This window comes from Poecilia reticulata, linkage group LG1, assembly GCF_000633615.1.
Source record: "Poecilia reticulata strain Guanapo linkage group LG1, Guppy_female_1.0+MT, whole genome shotgun sequence".
Lineage (NCBI taxonomy): Eukaryota > Metazoa > Chordata > Actinopteri > Cyprinodontiformes > Poeciliidae > Poecilia > Poecilia reticulata.
In genome coordinates, this window is record NC_024331.1 from 938,795 (window position 1) to 966,157 (window position 27,363).

Below are 27,363 nucleotides of genomic sequence, written 5' to 3' on the forward strand. Positions count from 1 at the left end.
TAGATGGGCTTCACACTGTTGTGAAACAATAGGTTGGGTGTGGTTATGAATCTACCTATTTATCTAAACCAGTGACAGCACTGGTTTAGTCCTGGAGAGCCAGCATCCTGCATGTTGTAGGTCTCTCCCTAGTTTAACGTACTTGGATCAAATGATGGCTCATTAGAGCCCTAAGAAGAACATTGACTTGCTGAGAAGGTTGTTACTAACACCAGGGAGAGAACTAAAACATGCAGGATGCTGGGCCTCCATGACCAACTTTGGGTATTTCTGATCTAAACTAGATGAAAGTTAATTATTTACAAAATAAGGTATTTTGATCAAGATTACCAAGTGTGGATAAAACATGGTTATCAGATAATTTTCAGTCTGTTATTTTTTAATGAATAACTGCCTGTTGATGTTTGGTATTGAGTAACAAGATGAAATGATTATGTTGATCACTGATGCACTGCACACATATATGGAATAAACACAGACAACGTCTCTCCAAAATGTTATAATTTATTAACAAAAATACTCAGACTTCAAGTTAAGTAAAAATGAAATAATAATTAAACCGATAAACTACCTAAGGTGAAACAAGAAGGGAACAAATAAGAATAAATCAAAAAACACTAAAATGATACAATCACAGTTCAGTATGAACCAGGGTTATTTTGAGGAATTTTGAATGAGGCCAAATTAGTTTTCCACTAGAATTAGTTTGCAAATATGTAGTGAACTACTAAAAAATGGGATAAGGAACAAATATGAATGAAACCACTAACCAACAATGATATCACAGTTCAGTGGGAATATGTATGATTAAAAACCAAGGTTTGTCTTTAACATTGGTTAAAAACAAACCTTGGTTTGTAACATAGCAGAATCAATAATGGTGGCTACCGTAGTTTTAGCATCAGCATTAAGCATTTTCTGTTTGCACCTAAGATAATGTGAGCAATTACTAAGGACTTGGTGGACCTGCATTATGTAGGTTAATGAGGAGAGTGGACAGAAAAATATGGAGAAAAAGTTAGAATCCTCAGTTCTTGTTCTAGGACTGCTGTGGTCTGACACAGATCAAGCATCAACAATTCAAAAAAGGCAATTTAAACCACAATGAATTGTGTTATTCTAACCTAAATTTTCTAAATTTACCCAGACACATTCCTTTCTTTGATCAATCCTATTATCGAAGAAAGGTGTCCAATGAACATCAACAACAACAACAAAAAACAAACAAACTGGTGGCCTTGGTCAGTTCAATAAACAAAGGAAAAGCTAATGTACAGTGGCAAACCACTCAAGCAAGAGGCTGGGGAAGTTTGGTCTGGGCAGAGTCCTGGTCTGACTAACACACATGGCATGTGTGTTGAGCTCGGGGTTGTCTTCTCTGGACAGAGGAGAAGAACTGCTTAGTCCAGGTTATCAGACAGCTTTTCTTCTAGGGGAATGAATAATATTAACATTCTTTCTGCAGGTGCTTCGATAAGCCAGGTTGAAGGTTATTTTCTGCTGGGAAACAGTTACCAGTTGATAGACGGGGAACAAAGCTGTTCCTATGCATGCAGTGTTCTTTGCTTGGTTTGATTAGTTTGAATGTGGATGAACTGAAACTTCTCATGGCTTGTAATTGCACGAATCTCATTTAGTCACTCTTTTGAAGCCAGGAATTCTCAACCAGTAAGAAAAAGGATTCAGGCAGACGTCCCCCACCAGTGCAGGGGCCTGTGGGAAAGAAGCTGCTCTGAGCACCAGACATTGGTTAAACCATGATGTCATGTGATCATGCTGGGAAAGTCCTCCTTCCTGGAAATTGTGACCGTGTTAATTCTGGGACCTAACGTAAAATTTAAGTAGTAAAAACAAACAGACATGATAGCTAACAAAATAGCTTAATTGTTTAGCAAGCAACTGAGCAAGAAAGAGTCAAAATATTGTATCAAGTTGAAAATATAGATTAAAATCTATTAAATTAACCAAACATATTAATAAACAAAATTGCAAAAATATATTGCATTATCACTGAAAGAAAAGCCTCTTTAGCACAATAACTAGCAGGTATGATAGCCAAATACAAATTTTGAAGCTGGCTGGAAAGATTATACGTAAAAAAAAATAGGACGAAGAAGAAATAAATTTCTTCAAGTTGAAATGAACTTAATTTAACAAGCAAATTAGAAGGTATGGTTGCTAAGAAAGATGCAATTTAGCTAGATATATGGATAAATATATGGACAGACAGTTTAGATAGATAAACAAGACTCACACAAGTAGAAAAATGTAACCTTTACTTATTTACAGATTGTACAGAGGTACTGAGTGATAAGGTAGTATTTACAACACAACTAGTAGCTTTGAAACCCCTGAACTTATACACAGGTTTGATACACTGCAGAGACTCACAGGACTACACACCAACACACTCCTTTCACCCAGAGCAGGAAGAATGAGTTTGAAACTAAGATCTCAGTTAGTTCTGAAATCCATACAAAGAATTCCTCGCCCAGGTGCTGTGCTGCTCACAATCAAAGCAGAAAATACAAGGTGTGGAACTCGGAAACTGAAAGGTACAGTATGTCAGTCAGGGTGGAAGGTGTGTGTGTTGTTGCATGTAGCCCCGAGAGTCCAAACCCAGGGAGAAATCAGATGTTGCAGCAAAATAGGTACCACTGAAAACACAAACACATCATGCAGCAACAAAAACAAAACCCCAAAATAATCAAAATTAAAGGGTTGGAAAAAAAAAAGAAAAGTCTCTGGTGTTGGATGTACAAAACTTATTCTACATGCTTTCTTAACATGACAATAGAGACGTGTGTGTGTGTGTGTGCGTGTGTGTGTGTGTGTGTGGCTGCGTGTGCGTGTGTGTGTGTGTGTGCGTGCGTGTGTGTTTATGTATTTGTGTTGCATGAATAATAAAAGCCAGGTCAAATGTTGTGTGTAGGATGAAAGAAAGAATATGTCAAAAACACAGACACATACACCCAAGTAACCTCTAATACACACATCCTCTCTTTTATACAAATGGCTTCACAAAGTGAAGCACACACTCACGCACACGCACGCATACTCTCACACTCAGAGGTGGAAAAGAACAGACACGTGGTGGAAGAGAACACAGTGGGTGGAATGGGGATGTTTGAACCACGCAAGCTGGGCAGTCATCGAATACAGTTCAGCTGGGTAAGTTGGAAAACTGGTCAGCTGACCCACATAGTTAACTACTGTGCTAAACCATTTGTGATGACTGTACAGTCAGGTCCCAACTTGTAGCACTTTAGAGGAAGGAGTAGGAGAATAAAATGACAGAAGAATGTAAAACATGCCTTTCATTTTTCAAAGCAGAATTTAAAAAGTCATGTTGCATTTCAAATGAGTTCAATATTTAATACCATTTAAATCAAACAAATGAAAGAATTTGCAAACAGTTAAAACAAACCAAAAAAAAATCTCTGTACAGAAGTATAATATTGCAACCTGATATTGTGTATATAACTCACAAAACAAACCTATTAAGATTACCAAAATAGGGGCAGCACTCACCTTTCAAAGGTGCATTTTCCTTTCTCCTTTTTTATTAACCTGTCCTGCGTTCTGTCGCATTTGTCACATATGTTTTGTTTAGAAGTGAGTGTGGCTGTTCGTGGGAGAGAGAGAGAGAGAGAGAGAGTAGAAGAACAAAAAAGAGAATAGAGACAGACACTCGGCTAATAGGACATCAATTCTTGTTTCTATCAAAATCCTTGTGCTGAAAAATCAATGCCCTTGCTTGGTAGGTTATGGATTTCTAAAACACTCATATGCACATTGCCGGCCTGTCGAGTGTGTGCTTGTGTGTATGTGTGCTGTTTCTGAAACAAGTCTCTTCGAGTACCTCTCTGGGATGAAAGGCAGGACAGCGTTACTCCAGGTTAGGAGTACTCCAGTACCATACTCTACCAGCTACTCTAAAGATAATTTTGATGATGAAAACCTGCACCTGAAGATGCACTCTGCCTAAACGTTCACTACGAATACATTAAAAAGTCTGCAAGTCCTTATGTTTTACATAGGAAGGAATCAGAAAAGGACACTGCATCCTATGAGAAATAGTGCGGACTCTGATGATCTCTCACAACTACTGATATTAAGTGATCTCCATCAAAAATTTATTTTTTTTTAACACCAAGACTGAACTTTACTCTTTTGATACTTTATCTACTCTACGGCAGGGAGCAGGGGAAGAGCAATAAGCAATAGAGAGAATAAACAGAAACCATCCGATTAGGTAAGCGGAAAAAGACTCAAAGGAGGGATGAGCTCCATTAAAGTAGACAAAGGAAGAGAAAAGTGTTTGTGCTGTGTGTGTTGTATGCATGATACTGTAACCCTTTGTCTAATGCTAAAAACGTTTGATTCAGGAAGAGCTCTGCCCTACACCGTACCCTAAAACCTGCTAAAAAGAAATGAGGAAAAAGAAAAACCTCTATCCAGCAAGTGACTGAGAATATTCATATTATTCCGTACAAAAGTGTTTTTTGGTCAAACGTCTGTGTGGGTGGCAGAGATATAAAATCTACAAAGTGCACAAAGAGAAGCTATCTCATAGCTTCACACACACACACTCACACACGCACACAACCACCTTATTCTACTAGACTACTGCGAATCTGCACATGTGCGTATATGTCATAATGTGCATGTACCTTGTGTTTGTGCGGGTGTGAGTGCCTGTGCATATATGACCCTGTATAAGGAGTTTAAGTGTAACACAGGGCAGTAGGAAGCATGCAGTAAGACCTGAAGGCTAGCTAAGAGAGGAAGCAAGGATGCTGCACTTTGTCTGTTAGATTTAGAAACTCAGGAACACACACCAACATCCTGAGAGGTTCTTTTTTTTCTTTTGGTGGCCAAGTTTGGTCCACCTTTTGGAATGTTCAATTAACTGACATCAACAATAACAAACAGTCGGTAAGTTTGAGCTTTCCCGTAAAAAACAGAAGCAGAATCTGTTTTTAGTTTGTGTGTGTGTGTTCGAGTGTTTGCACATCTGCAGGCAGGAGCGTCACTCTAACACTGGTTTCCCGAACACCTTCCCGCCTGCCTTCCAGTCTTTTACATAGATAGTAATTTTGATTCAAGTCAAGGATTACTTGGTAGTGAACTACTCTGTAAGCCATGCTGGCAGTGCAGTTTAGAGGCTCAGACAACAAACGTGTTAACAGGAGGAGAAATTATAGTGCAACAGGAGAGTCCTGGAGAGGAAGGGGTGGGTGGATGGGTACTGTTGGGGTGAAATGTGTATGCATGTGTACGTCTGTGTGCAATCTCAGGTAAAAGGGGATTGTCTGTGACCCTTTAACTCAGAAAGGATGGGATGGGTTTGCTCGTCTTCCTAACATTTTCTTGTTTTTTTGTCAGATCCCACTGTTGGTGTTAGATTCTGCAAACAGTGTCCTGCTTATTCCACAAGGAGTTCCATCTGTCTAGTTAGAAGTATTGTCAGTTTGTACCCTGCTGCCCACAGCTTCCGGCTAGTGCGCACACCGACACACACACACTACTCGTTTTGCAACTTTGCCTCCAGGTGTCCCTGTGGCCCCTTTACTGCCCTACAGAGGCTTTTCATAAAGAAATGTATTTACTCTGTTTCACTGTTAATCCCTTTGGTCCGCTGCTGAGCTCAGTTTTTCACCCATGAGTGTGTCTGCGTGTGTGTGTATCTTCATATGTGCTTAGAACCAGAGCTGCCAGGTCCAGTCACGCACACCTTCTCCTTGCATGCTTGTGTGTTTGGTGAGAGTAAAGCTGTGTTATTTGTGACTCTCAGACATCAGACTCGATGCTGGGCATGCGGCGGTACAGCCGAGGCCGATTGCCGCCTGCACTCGAGGCTCGCGGTGCTGTCACATAGCTCATTGGCTGTGAGGCAGCGGGTGGAACCATATAGGCCACCACAGGAGGGTCCTGCAGAGGGTAAAACACCTGTTGGTCAACATGACCACCATGCTGGTTGACATGATGGCTGCCGTGGTTGCCGAGGGTGAGGGACAGCTGCATCCTCTGCTTGTAGAGCTCGTGGGAGGAAGTTTTCTGCGGCATGCGGGCGGCAGCCTGGGAGGTGTTGTCTCGTTGTGCTGTGCCCGGGGCTGAATGCAGGAAGGGATTGTGTGATGGGCGATCCGGCAGAAGGCTCTTTGAGCGCCGCGGCATAGGCATCGGGATGTCCAGGCTGTGGTGGTGGGATGGGGACGGAGAGGGCGGGCTGCGGCTGCTGTATGGGCGGTCAGAGCGCATTGTGAGGACGTTGGCATAAGCCCCATCATCCAGGGTCAGCTCCCTGTCCCGGTCCCTGTCAGGAAGGCTGAGTCCTCTCATGTGGGGGTGAGGCTGTGACTGACGCTCCGGAATGCCGTCTGGAAGCACATTCTCGTAGGAGTGCTGCCGACTCAGCTGGAGGTGTTGGGCTGATGGGGAAGCGGGCAGAGGAGACGGCGAAGATGGGGTGGGCTCAAAGTGGCTTACAAGCCCGTCGCCCTCGCCCACTAGGCCAAGCTCGCTCTGTGGAAGGTAGTGAGTAAACATGTCACCACTGTGTGGGTGAGTGTGGGCGTAATGTGAGTGCAGGTGGTCTTCACTGATGTCATACAGATTCCCCAGGTGGGTACAGGCGTCACAGCGCGCTTGAGGAGATCGAACAGTGTAGAGGCCAGAGTAACCGCTGAGCTTGGTCAGGCAGGTACGACAGTGACCAGGCCTGGCGCCTTGGATGGCCGAGCCAGAACCAGGAGCTTCAAATGATCCTGCAGATTTGTCCTTTACACTAGATAGGGGAAGAAAAAACTATTAAAATGGAGACAATTCAACCATGTGAATAATTATTAGTTTACTTTTGGCAGGAACCCTTACTTGCTGTGTGTGTAGGTGCTGTATTTCTTGTCCTTAAGGGAGTGCAGGTCAGCCTCGGCACTGTGACTGTGGTGCAGGAGGCTGGCGCTCAGCTGCATAATTGGTGCGTCTGACTGGTGTGAGTGTGAGTAAGTGCTGTCAGGTGGAAAGAGGTCAGGGGGGTAACTGTGGTCATCACCTCCCCCCTGGCTGTCTCTCTGGTAGGGAGGAGCAGATTGGAGGCTGGCCTGGTCAGAGTCAATGGAATAGATCTTAGATCCTCGACCGCCTCCTCCTCCTTCACCTCCACCTCCACCGCCGCCCCGCTTCCTCAGCTGATTGATTGGTTTAAATCCGCCCCTCGCAGCCATAGAGTCAGAATCTTTGTGCGATGGAGGTCGACTAGAACACTCTGACATGTCTGAGTGTTGCGGCTCTTCCGGCAGGTAGCGCTGGCTCTTCATCTGTGGAGGCCCAGTCCCTGAGGCTGAGGTGGGGCTTGGGCCTCCAGGAGACACCACACTCGGTTGAGTCTTCAGCGTCTCCACGCTTTTCTTCCATAAGGCCCGTGGCTTTGATGCAGTGATAGCAGGCCCGGCCAGGCGGTTCTTGTCGTTATCATCGGTGATTGACAGCTGGGGCTTGTTGGGGCTGGTCTGGAGAGTCGGGGCTTTTTGTTGCCCGGGAAATGGTGCAGCATTGTTAAGATGGTTTTTATGTCGCCCGGACAATGACAGGAAAGCCTGTGGACCCGCAGCGTTGCTATAGAGACCAGGACCCTTCTGAGGCAGACTGTGGAGTGAGTTACCTAGGAGACAAAAAGACATGCTCCTCAGACAGCAGACAACAGTTGGATGATTGCATGAATGCTTCACCAGTTAGCTGATACATTATCTATTACCTCGGCACGCAGAAAACACCATCTATTAGATGAGGTAAGCACTCAAATAAACATATCAAATATGAACAATAGGAGAAAACATATAGAGGTTATTTTGCATCAAATGGTGACTTGTTAAACCAATTAGTAAGCTTTTTCACATTTTGTCTCCTTGCTGCCACTAATTTATTAGTATATTATTATTAAGAGAGTATTCCATATATGGGAAGTGATTGGAAAATTATGTATGTTTTTTTTTTTTTTTAAAAGAAAAAAAATAAGAAAAATTGCTGTCACTGATAAATCCACATCAGTGACAGCTTTTGGGTCTGACTTTCACCTACAACCAAGTTTTTAAGTTACAAGAGCAATAGAGCAATTTATTATTTTTGTGAAATCCAAATGTTTTGTGACGGCCTCAGAAATCAGAGATCTGTTAAAAGCATGAACAATCAAACTCTCATAATAAAGTTGTGAGTTTGATAAAACAGGGCCAGGTGGGAGAAATTTCTTTACATGGTAACTCTTACAGTTCTGTCATTATTCTGCCACACTACAACACTAAACTGAAAACAATTGTTTAATAAAAAATATAAGGCCTTCATGGCCAATTCCATGACACAAAATGGTTTTATTTAGATTGCTTTGAATTTTAAACAGTGTTAAAATGTTATTTTCTTCTGTTTGACTGTAATTTTTGCAACAGTAGTTAACATTTCTGCTGCCTATCTTGGCCAGGTCTCCCTTGAAAAGGAAGTTGTTGATCTGAATGGGATCTGTCTGGTTAAATAAAGGTTAAAAAATAAATAAATAAATATCTCCATAAGGGAACAAGGTGGCGGCAGCATCATACAGTGGAGATGCTTTTTTTTTTCAGGAGGGATGGAGAAACCGTTCAGAGTTGATGGAACCTAACTCATAAACAGGGCAGAGATTCACCTGTTAGCAAGACATTACAACAGAACACAAATAATGTTCATTGTCCCTCAGTGGGGAAAATCAGGTGTACTGCCAGTAAAGTGACAGAGAAACAGAAGCAGGCAAATTTGCACAATGTAAAATATAGCAATGAAAAATGTGAGATTGGAGACAGGTCAAATTTACAGCATAAAAAATACTGTGCATGTCAGGATCCCAGGTTATTTTGTGTCTGCTTTTGTACCTTATTGTTTATTCGTTATCATGAGACTTATTTATCATTATTCTTATTTATCATTACTTATTTATTCATTATCATGAACTTTACTTTCTGAAAAGTAAAGTTTCAGTCTTTTTCTTTTGATCAGTCTTTCCCAGCAGCTCCCTCTCTCTCTTTGCTTTTCTCACAGCTGCACCTTGTTAGTAATTAGTCCCAGTCCATTGTTCCAGCAATCAACCTCCCAGTGTTTAACAGCCTCTCCTCCTCCTTCACCAGTGCAGGTGATGCAGCCCGTCACCTACATGTAACACGGTGCCCGTTTTGTTTCCAAATTCTTACTTTATTATTTCTTTATTATTTTCCATTAAACAACTCATCAACTTGCTGTATCAGCCTCTTCTGCTTTTGGGTCTGACTTTCACCTACAAACCATGACAGAGCAGTTTTTAAAGACAGCATAGTTTTGGTTTAAAGAACTGTGGAGCTGAGTAGGACAACCACCATGACCACACGGCCACAGCTGCAAAGTTTAGACTGATGCATATTCATATGTTGGAGTCACCCAAAAATCAGTCCAAGAGAAGAATCTTTGGCAAAACTGGAAAATTGATGTTTATAGATGCGTTCCAGTCAGTCTTTCTGAGTTGGAGCTTTTAAGAAAAGAATAAGCAACTGTTGTATGTAGAATAATTCTCTATTGAAACGGAATTCAAATACATACACTTCATTATATATTACATGTTTTGGATGCAGTGCATTTTTTTTTATTATGTGCTACTTTGTGTTTTATCACATTTAAATAAAAAAAGGCACTGAAGTTGAGATTTTAATGGGACAAAATGTAAAAAAAAAAACTTCCGTTTGCAAAACACTGCATGTAAGAGTGGTACTGTACCTTTGCCTGACATCATGTCTAGGATGCTGGGTTGTAGGAGGACAGTGTTGCGTTTGGGTGATGACATTGCGATGGACTTGGCAGATTTGAGCAAGTGCAGCATGTTGGCTTGAGGACTGAAGTCCAGCTCAGGCGCCTTCTTCTTCATGTCGATGTGAACGCCGTGGATACAGCTCCATATACCCTGAGATGAGCACAGGACAGGAAATTAAAGAGAAAATGGCAGGTGAGGAAATTAGAGACAGAGGCCGACTGAGATAGAGATAATTGAAAAGTAAAGGTGATTCATAAATCAGTGACTTTATCCAAAGAAAGTACAAATAAGCACAGGATTCATTTCCTTGCAAAGACAAGTAATAGAGACCCCTACTTTGTTTTTAAGAGGGTTTACTGGAAACCTTAACCTCATTATATTTTATAGCATGACAAAGGGAGATAATCACCACTTTTTTAGATGAATTACTTTCAGTGGTGCTTGATAACTAAATCTAGGGGATGATGTCACTGGAGGGGGGTCTCTGAGTGCAAGGAAATGTTCTTCCTACAGTCACTTAACCTCCAGCACCTCAGCTCAAGCAGCATGTGCACGCTGAGACAGACACACACTTGGAGACACATTGAACACGTTTTTTGTAAGACTCTTAATGTGTGAAATGCTGCTCGTCTGGAATAAAAGCCCTGCCTGAGACAGAGGCATCAAATATGAATAATGGAAAAGTGGTCGCTCTTACTGTGCCCATTTGTGTTCTGTGCGTACATTAAGGTTTGTATGCCTGTGCCTCAACCAGTCCATCTGTGGTTTCATCAGCTTATGGGACTTGCATACATTTAACCATTTTTAACTTGGTAGACCTGCTTGTGAATGTGTGTGTGTGAAAGAGAGAGAGTGAGAGAATGGAGAAAACAGGCCTTCTGCAAAGTTTCTGCAGCCTGTAAAAGTCTGGAATTTGAGAAGGAAAACGTATTTTTTCAGGTCAGTAAAAACTATGTAAAAAAATGTAATATGAAAGAAAATAAAAGATAGAAAATCATTTCTTTTAGGTTTTATTGCTTTCTCCATGGTATAAATGTTCCATTAATTCATCTATTCCCTTTCTTTTTAAATATAGACTTGCCACTTTTGACTCAAATAGCAATTCATCCAATCACATGGCAGCAATTGAAAGCCTTTATTTAGGCCACCAGTGTCCAAAGTGAGTCCTCAAGAGCCAGGATCCTGCATGGTTGGTTCAACAGATGTGAACTAAACAGTGGCTTGTAAGCAGGCCTCTGCCTCTCACAGGGTGTTAAACCAGGAAAAAAAAACTAAAGACACTTTTCCATTGGCAAGTTGCACTCTAACCAGTTGAGTGCGGTTTGGTTCTACACGAGGTAGTGACTATTCCATTTGAGGACTATTCCAGTTCCTCACTATTGTGGGGTGGGGGTGGGTGGGGGGAGGGGCCATGAGCAGCAGCAGCTGTGGTCGACTCTCCACTAATATTTGCAGGAACATTCATTAATGGAGAACCTTCAGGTTCTGGTTCTGATGGACTAAAATAAACCCAGATATTTAAAAAGTTTTATAGAAATTCTTTGCTGGTTCAAACATAATGATAAAGACAAAAAAGAATCTATTGCAAAAGAAGAAATCAAAAACAGGACAACCGGTCCCACCAGGCCAAAATCACAACAAAAAAGCAAACAAACAGAACTATCGCATGGCAGGCTGGAGACGTTAGCTGCAGCCTACAGCCACTGGTTTCATGCGTGCACCTCAACAAGATGCATCCCAGGTGGTGATGGAGTGAGCAGAAACAAGACAAAGGGACGGGTCTACACACACACACGTGTGTCGAATCCAGCCTATATATAGGCGGACCAACAGCGCTACAACTAAACGCAATTAAATTAATTACAAAAATAAAAAATTATTCAAACTCCTAAATATATCAAAAACCAGGGAAAAAGTCATTTAACTAAAGTCTATAAACAAAACAATTTAGGAAAAAATAGACAAAAACAATCATAATGTGTCCAAAGCACACAACACCCACAATAAAATAGAAAAACACATATTGCACATTCCTGCATGCATTCCAGCAAGTAAATGAACCAGCAAATCAGACCAGAGCATCAGAAGCCTGGTCTGTATGTTCCTACTTTATTTAACAATCTGATTGATGTTGGGACAAATTAAGTTTTGAATCTGTTACGTCTACCAGCAGGGATTCAAAGGCGTTTCAGCAGCCTCCGTCTGAGGGTGTCTGATTAATTTGATTTATTCATCCCTTTATATCTTCAATTGAAATCTCAAAGGGCTCATTCATACGCTGATGATGGCTGAAGGCTGACAGAAGCAAGGCTGTATATTTTGCACCAACACCAGAAGTGTCTTGACCAGAGATGCAAACGACGAGGGCAGGCAGACTGGGAATCGAACCAGCAGTAGACCAATTGCAGGGTGAACTCCTACCGCCGTTGCCACCGTTGCCTGTTGTGTACCTAATGATATTAATATTATGATTTCAGTAGCTTTGTTTCCCTTCTGTGCAATTCTTCCCGTGGAGTAGCAAATAAATTTTGGTCTCAGCTGGACTCTACTCAAATAATTCTCCTCTTTACCACACAGAGGGAGAGAGTTTGGCAAATAAAGGGTTTTTAAAGCCACAAATTCAAGCAGCAACATACAGGGCTTAAAGTAAAAAAAATCCTGAGCCTGAAACTTATAGTTATGATAGAAATTAACTATACCGTTGCTATTGCCACAGTTTAATAAAAAGTGTTTTTGAATAGTGCAAACAATAGCTTCTAACAATACAATTAACAAGCTAAACACTCAAACTTAAATAAGACTTCAGTACATTTCAACTCAAAACAAAATGTAAAATGTCTGAGCCCTAAAGGTTTGCCTTACAGGCAAAAATCCCTCAACATTAAATAAGAGTCCTTTCAGTCAATGTTTTGGCAAGTAATTTAGAACATGCAACATAACCAACTAGATCAGTGTTTTTCAACCTTTTTGGGACCAGCAGCCCCATCCTATATCCAGGTCCCTCACCGCCCCCTATAGGCCTCGGGGAAGTCCCAGGACACGCTGGAGGGACTATGTCTCTCGGCTGGCCTGGGAACGCCTTTGGGTTCCCCCGGAGGAGCTGGAAGAAGTGGCTGGGGAGAGGGAAGTCTGGACCTCCCTTCTGAAGCTGCTGCCCCCATGACCCGACCCCGGATAAGCGGCAGAAAATGGATGGATGGATAATTTCTCAGAGAACAAAAAACCATGTGAATAGAAATTATTTTCACAGGTGTCTACGAAAAATGCAATGAACATTCAAGTTAAAATTGATAGGCCTAACAGCAGCCAATCAGAGTGGAAAAAATATTCTTATTTTGTGCCATTTTCTAGTTGTTAAATATTCCACCATATGACCAGATAAAAGATGTACAACATGCCAGTTTAAACTTTGATCTATTTGCAAAACAACTGAGCTCTGCAACATTAAAACATGGATAGAACTGTAACTACATTAATCATAGCTCTTCTTCTCTTCAGTGTTCCTGTCGGTTTCTGGTGGTGCAGCTCTGTGCTGCCTTCAGGAGAATGGGACATCAGAGTATCAACCATAAAATTTCACCCACATGGCATTTATTGTGCAAACCAGAGCTTTCAGTGGAAAAACAAAAGTTCCAGATCCTTTTAATGCCATACAAATATGAGACAGAAACATGGATTATATCTTTATATAGACCTGTCTATTGATTTATAGATTAATAGTTTTACTGGACAGAAATTACAAAGAACAAATCTGGTTCTTAATCAAATCCTAATGAGTCAAATTCAAAGTATCATGGAGTCATCAGCCTCATGACAATAACACTGACATGAAAATAATTTTGAAGAAATAAATATATCAAATCTAATTAAAAACATAAATAAGTGATAAGTTCTTTACTGTTATGGTCTGTAAGATATATTTATTCTCAGTACTAGATGTGGTCTCAACAAACCCATGGCACTTCAACAATATTATTTTACCTTTTATCTGGAAATAGTGTCTGTTTATTCTTGCCATACAGTCCTCTGTATTAATTATTGCTCGAAAGGTCTTGCCATACCAGTTTATTCCTCTGTATTTACTTTAGTTTCTTATTTTATTCTTGCATTTTGTTCTTCATTCATTTCCATTTAGTTTCCTTTGATTAGTATTATCCTCTCTTGATTTATTGCTATGTCCACTTTAGTTTCTTTCCTGTTGCTACATTTATTTTATTGTTTATTGACGCTCACCATCAGTAATCTTCACTCATCACCTGCTGCGCCGCCTAATTGTCATGTGTTTCACATCATGTGTTGATTTTTCACAGTTCAGCGTCTGATTCTCTGTTTTTATGCCATAATTCACATCTAGTTCGTCGCTCCGTTTTATGTCCCACTTCTCCTGTTTCAGAGTTTAGCGCAATGTGCGCGTCGTTTTTTTTTTTTTGTTTTCTTTAGCCCCCTAAGGTGCAGGGCTTTAGGGAAGCGTATCGATGGGGAAAAGGCAGACTGACATAAACCTTCTTAAACAACAGAAACAATTTCGGTATTTTGATTATTGAAATTTAAAAGTGCTGTGGTACCGTTGTTCTATCACACCCGTTTCATACCAGACCACTTACAGCATCGGTGTTAACGCTATAAAATGAACACTCTCTACCTTGGTATCACCAATGGAGGGATTTCTTTATATACATAGGTTCATTTTTCAGAGGGATACAAAATGAGGGTGTCGTGATTTTAGTAATTACATGTTTATAAGAGCGATTTTCTGTTCTCCTTCCATGGAATTGGGCAGCATCCAGACGGACAATAAAACACTTTTTAATATAAGTTGCTGCTTTGACATGATCACAGAACTGCCAAAACATATTTCCAAAATTCTTAATAAAACATCACCGGGTGAGAGAAACTCCATCTTCTTTCATATCGCATTTGATTTAATCGCTGAACCGAAAGCATGTGCTTCTTTTTTACAAACCGTTTTACAGTCATTGGACAAGAACACGGGAGCTAGGATTCTGATTGGCAGACATCTTTGTCTATCATCTACAGTTTAGTTGAGGGCGGGGCGTTTGGTCCAATGCTCGCTTTGCTTGAAAAGCCGGAAGTCTGGCCCCCAGACGGAGCTCTTTAAGCCCGGAGACTACAGTTTGGTTGAGGCGGACCATAAAGATTGGTTGAGGTGGACCGTTTGGTCAAAAGCGGAAATCCGGCCCCTGGCCGGAGCTCTTTAAGCCCTGAACATAGGTGGTGACCACCAGTTCACTGCAAATCAAAACAAAATCTGATGCTGTTACATTTGAAGGTAAATTCTGAGGAACCGTCTCCAGCAGTGGGAAAAGTGTTAACTGTGTGTGTTTGATTTCCTCTCACCCTGCTGATAGTGAAGAGCATACCCGGCCTGCCAGAGCAGACACCGGTGAAGCAGTATCTCAGCCTCCAGTAGAAAAGATGCTCTGAGATGAAGGTGAGGATGGAGAGGCCCATGGCTGTAGCCAGCATGTAGAAGACTCCTGCCATGTTGTCCACATCCAGCTGACTGGACATCACCTCATTCTTTTCATTATGGCAGATCCCGGTCAGCCACTGCGCCTCCAGCTCCTCCATCTCACCTATTGGAAAAATTGAAAAACAAAGTGTCTTAAAATGAATGAATGGGAATGATGAAAGATAAAAGATTTTGGGACAAGTAGAAAGATGCTATATCAAATGAAAGCAAAGAGGATAAAAACAGAAAACACTATGGGAGAAAAAGCGATAAATACCCCAAAATCTTTAAGGATTGTTTTTATATTCATTTGTATATTCAGATTTAATTATTCTCAGAAAGGTAAGGCCTCTTAAACAGCATACTAATTTTTATCATAGCGTAATTTTGATGACAGTCCGTCACTAAAATATTTAATGTGCCAGTTTAACAGCACATATTTAGACAGCATGCTCATTTTATAAGCTACTCTTGCTGTTGCGATAAGATTTGTTTGTTTATATTATCAGGATAATGACTTTTAAACTTTTAAAAAAATCTCTTTGTCTCAGGTTCAACTACTGCAGTTTGCCAAAGCTCAGCTTTGTTTTGTCAAGTTTTTATTTCCAAAAACACCATAATATCTAACAGAATGATTTCTTCATTTTATCATTTTAGAGAAGCACTGTTTTTACTATTCATACACTTTAGTCACCTATATATAGAGCAAACATCTCATTTCATGTCTCTTAACAGTCCTAATGTAAAGAAACCAACTTTGCAAGAAAATAAAAAACTTGTATTTTTATTTATAATTAATTTACTAATAATTAATTATTAACTAATCATGCTAAAATCTGCCCTCCAAAATACAAGCTTCTACATGCACATGTTTGGTGAAACCACATAAGTTAGTAGGACAGATGATCAGAGCTATTCCAACACTTCTAACTTGCCTATTGTAATAGTTCAAATACCAAATAAACCTTAATTTGCACTAGCACGCATACTGGAAAATGTTTTAGCACCACTACAGAAGCTAATATCTCCAGTCTTCTTTATTTCTGCTCTTGGGGGTACAGCCATTAAGAGTCAATAAATATAAATGCAGCTTCAGGATTAGCTGCTTTGGAAGCAGGTAGCATTGCAGCATTTTCTTCATCTTAGATATGTCCTATGCAAAAAAAAAAGCATATTAGGATACGTGAGCACATACATGTACATACACACACCTCTTAGAGTAATGATGATGAAATGGTGTGTTAAGATGAGACCCTGGTAGCTTTCTTAAAGGGGAGAGGAGTACAAGATTGTTTTTTGTATAAGGACAAAGACAAAGACTGTTCACTTTAAAGACCGACAGAACCTCAAAAACCTGACTAATACTTCACTAAGCATCTTACCGTCTCCTATGATGCTAAGTATAGCCAGATCGACTAAACGTTTCCAATACGATCCCTTCTGAAGTGCGATCCCATAACCTGTGGTGGCAAAGATGTATCCGCTGCCGATGGTGACCAGTTTACAGCCGTCGTCTCTGCCTGCCATGTAGTTCAAGACTGCAGCATCGTAAATGAAGGCGTCCAGCTTTCTGTGACGAAAACCAGTCCAAATTCAGCATGAAATCAAACGTTGAAAAAAACACAATAATCATTTAAGGAAAAGAGATAAATATTAGGTAATTATTTTTAAAGGAAAACATGACTAATTTTCTAAAAAACTAATCAGGTAAAACAATCTTTTTTTATTTGCTAAATATTTTGGATCTAAAACTTTTTAAAATCTTCTGGTCAAAATATCATGTTTTTAAAAACATGAATATCAATGTCTTCCCTTCAAGTTTTTGCGATTCCTCAGTCACAGAAATTTACGCAAAATCAACAGATCCCTGCAATTTTTGAGCCACTGGAAAGTAAATATTGCAAATTTTCCAAAGGATTTGCTCAAAAACACTGGGTTATGTGACTGTTAATTCCCACCTATAGGTCAAAGTACTTCTTACTTCTGCTACTCTGTTACTTCCGTTTCACTTGTTTTATTTACAGTTTCAAAATGCCATCTAGTTTTCTTATATGCCAACATTGATATAACTGATAATTATAAACTTTTGTGGAATATACCCGTACTTCTGTAGTTGGTTGTAAAATTGAATAATACAAGTTTTTCATTGATTAGGTAAAAATCACACCCTTCAGATCTAACTGTAGCTTGAAAATGGTCTCAGTAAAAAGCGCCAGCCCGATTACTTGGGTGCTTCACATTTATAGTTGTTCTATGGGCTTATATTTCTTAGGGAAATGAAATATAATACAGTACATTAATTTATTAAATTTAGCTTAAAAAACAACGTAGTATATTTTGGGAAGATAGTGCTCTTATGTTTCTTGTGTACCTGAACACAAGATCCCAGATTGACTTTCATGACAATTTTCACTTCTGAAGTTGTTTACATATGACTCGGCTGAAAACCTTCTTTACATAGTTTTGATGTTGTATAACTAAGTTTAATGTGAGATGTTAGAATCAAACATTTTTCATATGCTGTGCTATATCAATACAATAATTAATACGCAATCTAAAAGTAAAATGATGTAATTATGTTTAATACCCTGAAGATCAAAGCCTACACTGAAAACTAAAAACCAGCTCTGCTGTTAGTGGAAGTTACAAAGGGAGAATAAAAGGTAGCCAACTCCAGAGCAAATTACAGTTTGTCTGTTTTGGCTGCGTCCCTTTTTTGTACAGCAGCAGGAGTTTATAATGAGCAGTTGCAAACATGTTGCCGTCAGTAACAGAAACACAGAGCAAAGCTACCTCTGTACTTTGGCACAAGTTAAAGCTGGGCACCAAGGGTTTGGGTTATTCTTAAATACATGTGCTGGTTGAGAATCATACTCTCAGATGCAGGGCATTGAAATGTGAGAGGACCTGACTTGATAAATTTACATTACCCTGTCTTGAGGCTGACCAATGCATCCACAACACCAGTCTGGTGGTACTTAGTCATGTACTGGTGCATATCTGGGTAGTTCTTCCGAATGTTGCGCTCGGTGCTTCCGTTGGGAACCGTCCCAAAGCGAAATGGCGGGGAGTAGGAGTGCGGCTTCTGGAACTGAGGGGAGAAGAAGAATGAAAGCAAGAAAGATATGGCATTTGTTAAAAGAGACTTATGCTGATGTGTGGGAAGAGCGCAGAGGGGAGAGGCGAAGATAAAAGCAATGAGTGACACCAGGAAGAGAGAAACGAGAGAAAGGAAAATAAGAAAAGGAAAGCTCAAGTAGTAGTGACGGAGAAACATGAAAAAAAAGGGAATGAGGGAGGACAGAGGAATGGAGGACAGTGGCAAGTAGAGACGGACAAGGAAGGAAAGATAGCAGAGAGGACTCATCAGTCATCATCGTTGTGTATCCAGTGTAGTGTAAGACTGGCTGGGGTTCTGCTGACACTGCCAAGCTCTGCAAACTACGCACACTCTTGCCTTTGATCTGTGCAGCATGCGTGTGTGTGTGTCTGTGACTCTGCTGTGCTGGCAGTGATAGTGAGGTGACAGGGACGGCCAGTGGGTTTGGGCTGTGAAGCTTGAGGGCCCTCCCCAGAGAGTCTTGTCTGGCCGCAGGCCTGGCATCCATTACAAGAGCAACCCTGACTGCGAATGTGTTTAGTTTCCTCTATGCATGTGTGTGTATATGTGTGTGTACCTATGTTTGTGTAAACCCACCTTTTTGTCAGACAGTCCAGTGACTTGGTCCACAAATTCTTCCTGGATCATAAAGGCAGCCAGGTTGGCAGTGTACGAGGCCAGGAAGATGACAGCAAAGAAGGCCCACACTGACACAATGAATTTACTTGTGGTGCCTTTGGGGTTCTGCACAGGCACAGAGTTGTTGAAAACCAGACCCCACAGCAGCCATATGGCCTTTCCAATGGTGAATGATGGACCATGTGGGTCTGAGAGATCAGCCGGAGCAATACAAAAAAATGGAAAAAGATTGCATGATGAGTCAAAGATAAAGCATAGTGAAACACTGACCTTACATTTTTATCTGATGGTGTCAAAATACCATCAGATTCCTCTTGTGTTCCAGAGGAATGGACCAATTATTAGTATAAAGGTACAAAAAAAGTTATAAATTGTTACAGTTATACTAAAAGTTTCCATCTGACTGTTCCTATGGTTTAAAGTTTTTTAATCAGATGTAACTGAAGTAAGCTGGAGTGACCAGAATTATCTCCTCTAGAGCAACCACAGGTGTCTTCGTAGTTTCTCTGACTAATGCTCACTTCTTAGTTTAACTGGGAAGCCATAAGAACGCTGTCCACTTCAGCTGTTCATTCATACACTTAACATTTTTCTGATGATTTTTTACTACTTAAATCTGTACTAAACCACCCCATAATTGTATATTTGACCTTGTTGTGTTCCTTTTTCTTTATGATGCTGGTAGCTCACTTATCTTTATGAAACCTCTGAAGTACTGTGGCCGACAGGTGCAAACGAGAAGCAAACAGCTTAACAAGCAGCAAACAGGTGCAAACGCAAAGCAGATAGCAAAAAAAGCTGGCAACAGATGTAAAAAAAAAACCCAAACAATTGCAACAGAAAAGAAATGCAAACCAAAAAAATGCAGCAACAGAAAACAGAACCTAAAACCTTCAATCAACAAAAAAAATGCAAAAAAAAATGTTGCAAACACAGAACTGCTAACGTGAGAGGAATATTCAGGCTTTTATTTTGAAATTTTCAGTAAGCTTTATTTTAAAGGGCTATACTAATCCTATGAGTAACAGTGGTTGGATTAAACCTGTTATATGATGCTCAAAACATTCCGCCATGTCTGTAGTTATAACATTCTGCTCAGCCTTCTTCTGTACTAACTCAGAGTTCTACCGTCATTGTAGTTGTTAACTGCCAGCTCAGCCCTCCTCTGTAGTAACTGATAGTTCTGCTATTACTGTAGTTCTAAGCAGGGACTGGCTTTCAGATGACGTCATCCAATGCAGATGGAGGGCGGAAGTAAATGCAGCCCATTTATTTCTGTTGATCCAGCATCAAAATGCCTAAAGTCTGTGTCCTGTACGGTTGTTCCAGCCATTCTAATAGAGAGAAAGATAAACTTTATTTTCGTGTTTCAAAGGTAGTTGGTCATAAGGGAGTTAATTTTAAAAAACTTACTGGAAAAGAGGAGAAAAGTGGATCAACAATCTACAGCGGGATGCCCAAAGTCGGTCCTCGAGGCCCGGCATCCTGCACATTTTAGTTCTCTCCCTGGTGGTAGTAACAACCTTTTCAGCTTGTCAAAGTTCCTCTGGTCTTCTAATGAGCCATCATTTGATCCAGGTGGAGAGAACTAAAACGCAGGATGCCGGCCCTCGAGGACCAACTTTGGGCACCCCTGACCTACAGCTAAAAACAGGAAATGCGGGAACTAACAACACCAGAGTTTGCAGTGCCCACTTTCTAACAGTTGATGATCGCATTGTTGAAATTGTATTTTCACATGTTTTATTGGACAGTTACTTAGAAAGACAAGTATTCATATGTAAGGTAAAATATGTTATTTTTATGCCCTATGTCCTCAGAGTGCTACCGTTGTTAGTAGCTAATTCAGTGCTGGACAGAATATAATGTCCAAGTCCCACTGAATATAATGTTTATTCAGTTGGACTTTCATGCTAAAAAAAAGCTAAATAAATATAACCTACCCAGCCATACAGTCACAGTGAGCTGTGACTTTTTCCCCACATACTTTGTGTCTGGTCACGAAGTATATTCGTGGCCAGACATGAACATGGGGTTTCTGTACATCGGAGCGAATCGACCTACATTGGACCTGAATCCAGCGTTCTACAACGACTCAACATTAACATACAACTCCAGCATGAATTTGGGTTTACAGAAGCTAAATAAATTATTTACCAGGAGATCCAAGCACATAGAAATAACATAGGTTATTTCTATGAGTTGTTAGCGATAGCATCATTGTCATAGACTAATTACTTAAAATAGCACAATTCACTCCTCAAGTCCACAGCCATCTAATGCTTCTTTTGATCCTAAATGCTTGACCCAACTTGAAACTAAATAACTGTATTCTCCAAGCTTTTGAAAACTTTCTTCTGGCTCGTTGTACAATATTAACTCTGTAGTTAATATTATGTGGATCACCTCGACACCGGGTAAATCCTCAAGATTATAAGAGAAGTCTGTTTTACTGCGATAATACAGATCATATCCTAAATATATACATATTTTTTCGAGATGCCTCGTCTGTTCCAGCGTAGGGCATTAGCGTACTGTTGAGACGCTTATCAAGGTCAAGTCCACTCACATGCTTTTACACACATTACATAGTCATACTTGCTTTTACACAAATTACATTGTCAGTACTTTCACACAAAGGCCTTTGTATTTGTAACAGATACAGAAACTGAATCATCTTCTCACTCCCATCTCCAAGGACATATCAACTTAGGTGACGCAAAACACCGGATGACCACTGGGCGTGTTCTTAGATCATAAGTAACGAATCTTCCCGTTTTTGATCAGATGCTGTATAGACTCTGTACTATTTTAATCTCTACTAGAGCCTTTGCCTTAAATAATTATATATATTTTCACATATGTATTATATCACAATATTTTGTAGTTCTTAACTGCTGAATCAGCCCTCCTTTTTAGTATCTGAGTGTTCCACCATTAAAGTAGTTGCAACATTCTGCTCAGCCTTCTTCTGTCCACATCAAATTCAGAAGTGCCAGATTTCCAGTGCAAGTGTGGAATGTTAAGAATACAGTGTTAATTCAACAACATGAGTGTTGGTGAGTGTTACATTCAGTAAAGTGTTGATTTCTAACTCAACACTCAGTCTGGTGTTGATTTAGATAGCTTATATAGTAGGGTGCCCCATTGTTGACTCATGGTTGCTAAAAATGTTACCAGACTGACTGATTTTAGTGACATAGTTGGTGTAAAATATTGAATAAAATGTTGTGCCACATGACTGGCTTTATTTTCACTCTTATATTTGACTTTATGACACACAAATTAATGACATACAAATTAATCGTCCTTATTTTCTCCAGGTGCATTCTGGGTAAAGCTTGTCACCAACGTCATCATCAATCACTTGGCAACAAATAGCAAACTAGCTAGAGCTACGGAACTTTAACATGTTTTGAATTTGTGTTGTTTCATCATTAGTGACCAGTAGCCTCTTGTTTCTGTTCTTCTCTTGGTTTATTGTACTTCATGTCAGATGGACTTCAAAATGGCATAGTCGCTCTCTGTGGTGGTGAAACTTGTTAGCTCCGCTGTTGCGGGCATGTCCATGTTGTAAGGTTAAATTATCATGAGCTTTTTTCTTTGGGCCCGGTCATTAGCCCCGCCCCCCGGCCCACGCCGTCTTGTTCCGCTACTGCGTCACATGTTTGCCTGAGGAGCGGAGGCAGCAGTATGGCGTCTTGTCTATTATAACAAGGTAAGTTCCATGTTAAAATGATCATGTTTTTGACTATTTCTTATGGAGGCATTTATTTTTCCGTTTACACGAGTATTGATTCATATACACAGTTTGCTTAACGTATGTTTATTTGTTTGGATATCACGATATATATGACTGTTTATTATCTTAACCTAACATTGAAACTGTCTGGAAAATCAGGAGGCCATTTGAATTAGCATTATTTAGCTGCGGGTCGTTTTCTTTAAGTTTTTGGCTGTAGACTGTAAAATGGGGGAGTGGCTGTGCTGGACCGTTGGCTTGATCTAAGCCACAGGTGTCAAACTCCAGTCCTGGAGGGCCACTGTCCTGCAACATTTAGATGTGCCGCTGCTGCACCACACCTGAATACAATATTTAGGTGATTAGCAGGACTCTGGAGAACATATCTACACAATGAGGAGGCAATTGAGCCATTTGACTCTGGTGTTTTGTACCTGTGGCACATCTAAAAACTGCCAAAATGTTTTTTCTTTGTCAGTGTCATGTTGGTGATTGAATCCTGTTATGAAGACTTCAACACATTTCTTCAGACAGGTTGGCACAAGGGGAAGACCGGGAAGTGAACCACGACAGCCGCATTGAAAACTAGAGCCTTCATATGTGAGCTGTGCTTAACCCCTGCGCCATCACAGCATGATGATTCTAAGTAGTATAGAATCATCAAAATTCATGCTACAGTATTAATAATATAATCTTTTAAGATGCGGAGATGCTTTATCAGTCTATATAAGATTAATATTAAGCCAAACCCAGAGGTGCCACATAGTGTTTCGGTAAATAAAGTAAATATTCATGACTGACCTAGTAGTAGATAAAGTTGTAAATTACAATAAAATGCTGGGAACAGAGGCAACATGTTAGCTTCAGGTTCTGTTTTGATGTTGCATTCAAACAAAAGTTCCTGAGAGCAGCTTCAGGAAAAAAATGGGAATGTCATCTTGCTTTTGCATGAATTGATTCATGTCAGAGCAGTAATAGGTCACTTTTTTCTTGCTTGGGGGAAAACTTTGATTTACCACTTCCTGCTGCTGGTAAAATTATTGGTGTGATATTCCATATAACGTGTGTGTGCTGGTCTACCTTTGCCTTGGGCCAGGTTGCGGTTGAAGCCCAGTGGACTGACAAATTCAAAGAGGAAGACGGCAATGGCTGTGACAATCAGCAGCATCACAAACATCATCACCCAAACTGATGCACTGAAGGGCTCTGGGGAGAGAAAGAGACACTCAATGTTTGTGAAACTGAGTCCATGAGCTGAAGAGATGTCAAAGAGGAGAAGGAGATGCACAAAAAAAGCAACATGGTTGAGGGGGAGGGAGATACAAAAAGATGACGGAGGAGACACCAGTGAGAGGCTAGGGAAGGAAGGAGAGGGAGAGAGTTAGTCACAGAGTTTGAAGGAACACATTTCCATATTTTTCATTATTCCCTCGGATGAGAGCTGAGAGACGGAGAGGCTCAGGGCAGAGGGGGACGGAGGAAAAGAAGGAGGAGAGACAGAGGAAGGTGGAAGAGACGAGATTCAAACTAAGTGATCTGATGTGCCGCCACTATCAACATGAATGTGTGATTTATTTGCGTGCGTATGAGTCTGCTTGGTGTGCAGCAGGCCAGGAGTTCAGACAGCGGGATGAGTGCCAGAGCTGCTGAACCCACACAATGTGTGTGTGCCTCTGTGTGTCTGCGTGTGTGCGTGTATGTGTGTGTGTGTTTGCGTCACTGCATGTGTAAGTATGTAACTGCCAGGGTTAGCCAACCCTGAGAGATTGTGTGCTGAGGTGCCTCTAATATGAGTGCGAGAGATACTGAACCGTCACTGATACCCTGAGCCCGACTCCACATGCACACACACCCACACACACACACACGCATCCACGCACAAACACACGCCCGCACACAAAGCATTCAGCTCTTATCATCAACCATAAACATCCACAGCACATTCATTTTCTACACGTCCTTTACTTTATACAAAAACATCCCAATATATTAGTGCAACATCAGAAACACATTTTTTTATGTAATTCTGACACATGGCTTGATACACAGGGACCAACACATGCACGGTCCAATACACCCCACCACAGCCCCCTCACTCTCTGTCTCGCTCCAATGACAACACAAGACATTAGGCAAGCAGAACGCTTTTGGTTTCTCGTCATCTCAACAACTGGAGAAAGGGAATAAGAGGAGGAAGACGAAGCAAACATCAAGACTGCCTTGTCTAAGTTGACTTTTCAAAAAAGGAAAAAAAAAAAAAAAGAAACAGCTGGCATGCTCCACTTGCTCTGCTCTGGTAGAAATATTAATGTGCTTAGGGTTTTGAGGCCCAGATGAAGTCAGAGTACAAGTGGAGTTTGGCCAGCATATAGCGAGTGAATAAAATATTCCATTTCATGTTGAGGATTTTGCCACCATGTAAGCACCGCCCCATTATTGTGGCCCCAGGAGTCCTCTCAGCAGGATGTTAGACTGAGAAAGAAAAGGCACAAGTAGGAAAACATTTTTTATTAGAGAAAGTCAAAAAGATACCAAGAAAGGCAGAGGGTGAGACGGTCCCATTGCTGCGTGACACCATGACGCTGATGCCAGTCTCTACAAAGGGCACGGAGAAGTCGATGACCTCTGATCTTTCCTCGTTGATGGTCAGTGATCCCACAGCCATGATGGCCTTCTTATACACCACCTGAAGTGTAGAAAAGTGTAGATAAAATGGAAAACGAATGAACCTGTTTATTTTTATTTTTGATTTGATTTATCAAATCAAAGGGCTCATTTGAAAATATTGCATGAGTTTAGGAGTTCATAAGCTTCTTACTTTTCTAGCATGTTAAGATTACTGTGATACAAAAATATGTGTCTTTTGCATTTCTTGTTCATGATTTTATACTACTATCATGTAGTATAAAATTTATTTATTCGAAATAAATAAATAAAATAACAACCCATGACAACACCTGGAACTAAACTGTCTTTAACCTAAGCTGTTGATTGGAAGGGACTGAATAAAGTCTAACTAGTCTAATGTACTAGTGAACATTAGACTAGGATAACAGTTGAAAGCAATATTCAATATTTATGCATTCTGTAAACTTATGTCAAAATATGTTCACTTTATAATATACGGCATTTCATTAGTAATTTGGACAAATCCTATCAAAAAAGTTACAATTCTTTCCCCCCACCTTTGTATATATAACATAGGAAAATCAAAAACACTTTGGAAATAATTCCCGACTTATAGGATCATAGCTCATGCATGAAAAGGAATTATTTGTATTTAACTAGTAAAATCAAAATGTCAGAGTGTATACCTCCTCTCACCCAATGAGAGCTAGAGAAAGGTGCCAGCCCCCCCAAACCCTTTAAGGATACACACACTAGTCATTTATAATCTTTTAAAAAAAAACCTTTAATTCTTAATCTACTATACATTTCTTTGCATGGGAGCAATATATATTTTTAATAAATATAAATGAAGGACTTCTGGTTTACCATGCGAAAAGGATAGACATAGCAACAAAGTGCTCCGGAGAAGTTCGACTTCTTAACTCAATTCTCTCAACAGATGGCTACTTTTAATCCGCCGCTGGTACAATAACATCTTTGTTAATGTTTTGAACATTTTTTACCCACTAGTGACAGTTTCTTAGAGTGCAAAAGGAAGTAAAAAGGAGGACTTTAGCTTAATGCTAGAGGCTATCACTGCATTGCACCAGGAGGATCTGACATCTGAGTTTAAATCTTCAGCTAACATACTTAGCTCCAAGCTAGAACAGGTACAGAAACAGGCAGACATAGTTTCCTCTTTAGAGAAGGCAACAGACGATGTGAGGCAGCGAGCAGCTAGCCTCAAAGATTGTGCCGCTCTCCGTAAAGACAATGTCAGGCTAAAGGACAGAGCCACCAAGCTACAACAGGCAACAAGAGCATCTACAGCCTCTGTCTGCCTGAAGACACTGAAAGTGGCTCCCCACTCATTTCTTCTCCAACCTCCTCTGCAAGCTGTTTATGAAATAAGTGCTCCAGAATCCACCACAGCTTGATAGAGTGCACCGCTCCCTCACAGCTAAAAGTCTTGCAAGGCGTCCACCTCGCCTGTTCACCTGCATCGGTACCTGACCAAAGACCTCATCATTTGGGAAACTAAGAGGAGAGGGAAGCTTGAGTACTGATGCGTAAAGAGCTAATTTCGTGGCTTTACAAAATGTTAACATGTCAAACAGAAACCTTCTCACCCAAACTTAAAATTTCATAGTCATGGTCAAGTCTTGGGAAGCAGAATAGTTTGTATAGAAAACTAAGCACAACTATTATGTGCATAGTATTCAATGTTTGATGACATTTTATCCTGTTACTGACAAGATGACATGATTTAAAAAGATGAGCTACTGTGCTTTCTTTCTGTGTACTCAAAAGCTTTTAATAATAAATCCTTCTCACAGACTACTAGAAATGCAGAGTATCGCTGTAACTGGGTCATATGCCTGCGCCATCTTGTGACGTAATCAGGGTAAGTCGAACCGTAAACAACTAAGGTTGAATACACAGAAGCAGAGGAAGTTGTGAGAGATTTCAGGAAAGGTCTGACGGTGAAGATTTGGAGC

The 27,363-nt window shown here is 40.5% G+C and overlaps 1 protein-coding gene across 1 annotated transcript in view; it reads right to left on the reverse strand.

Moving 5' to 3' along the window:
- Positions 1 to 2,259: 2,259 nt before the first annotated feature.
- Positions 2,260 to 27,363, reverse strand: part of LOC103462623 (glutamate receptor ionotropic, NMDA 2A-like) — a 32,693-nt gene continuing 7,589 nt past the window's right edge. Inside the window, exons 4-12 of the mRNA XM_017304849.1 lie at positions 25,289 to 25,442; positions 23,837 to 23,962; positions 18,973 to 19,202; positions 18,206 to 18,366; positions 16,658 to 16,845; positions 15,161 to 15,399; positions 9,769 to 9,952; positions 6,877 to 7,663; positions 2,260 to 6,790 (exon numbers count right to left, since the gene is read on the reverse strand). Of these exons, the coding sequence (XP_017160338.1) occupies positions 5,794 to 6,790; positions 6,877 to 7,663; positions 9,769 to 9,952; positions 15,161 to 15,399; positions 16,658 to 16,845; positions 18,206 to 18,366; positions 18,973 to 19,202; positions 23,837 to 23,962; positions 25,289 to 25,442 (3,066 nt within the window). The 3' untranslated portion in view covers positions 2,260 to 5,793. The remainder of the gene's footprint in view (positions 6,791 to 6,876; positions 7,664 to 9,768; positions 9,953 to 15,160; positions 15,400 to 16,657; positions 16,846 to 18,205; positions 18,367 to 18,972; positions 19,203 to 23,836; positions 23,963 to 25,288; positions 25,443 to 27,363) is intronic.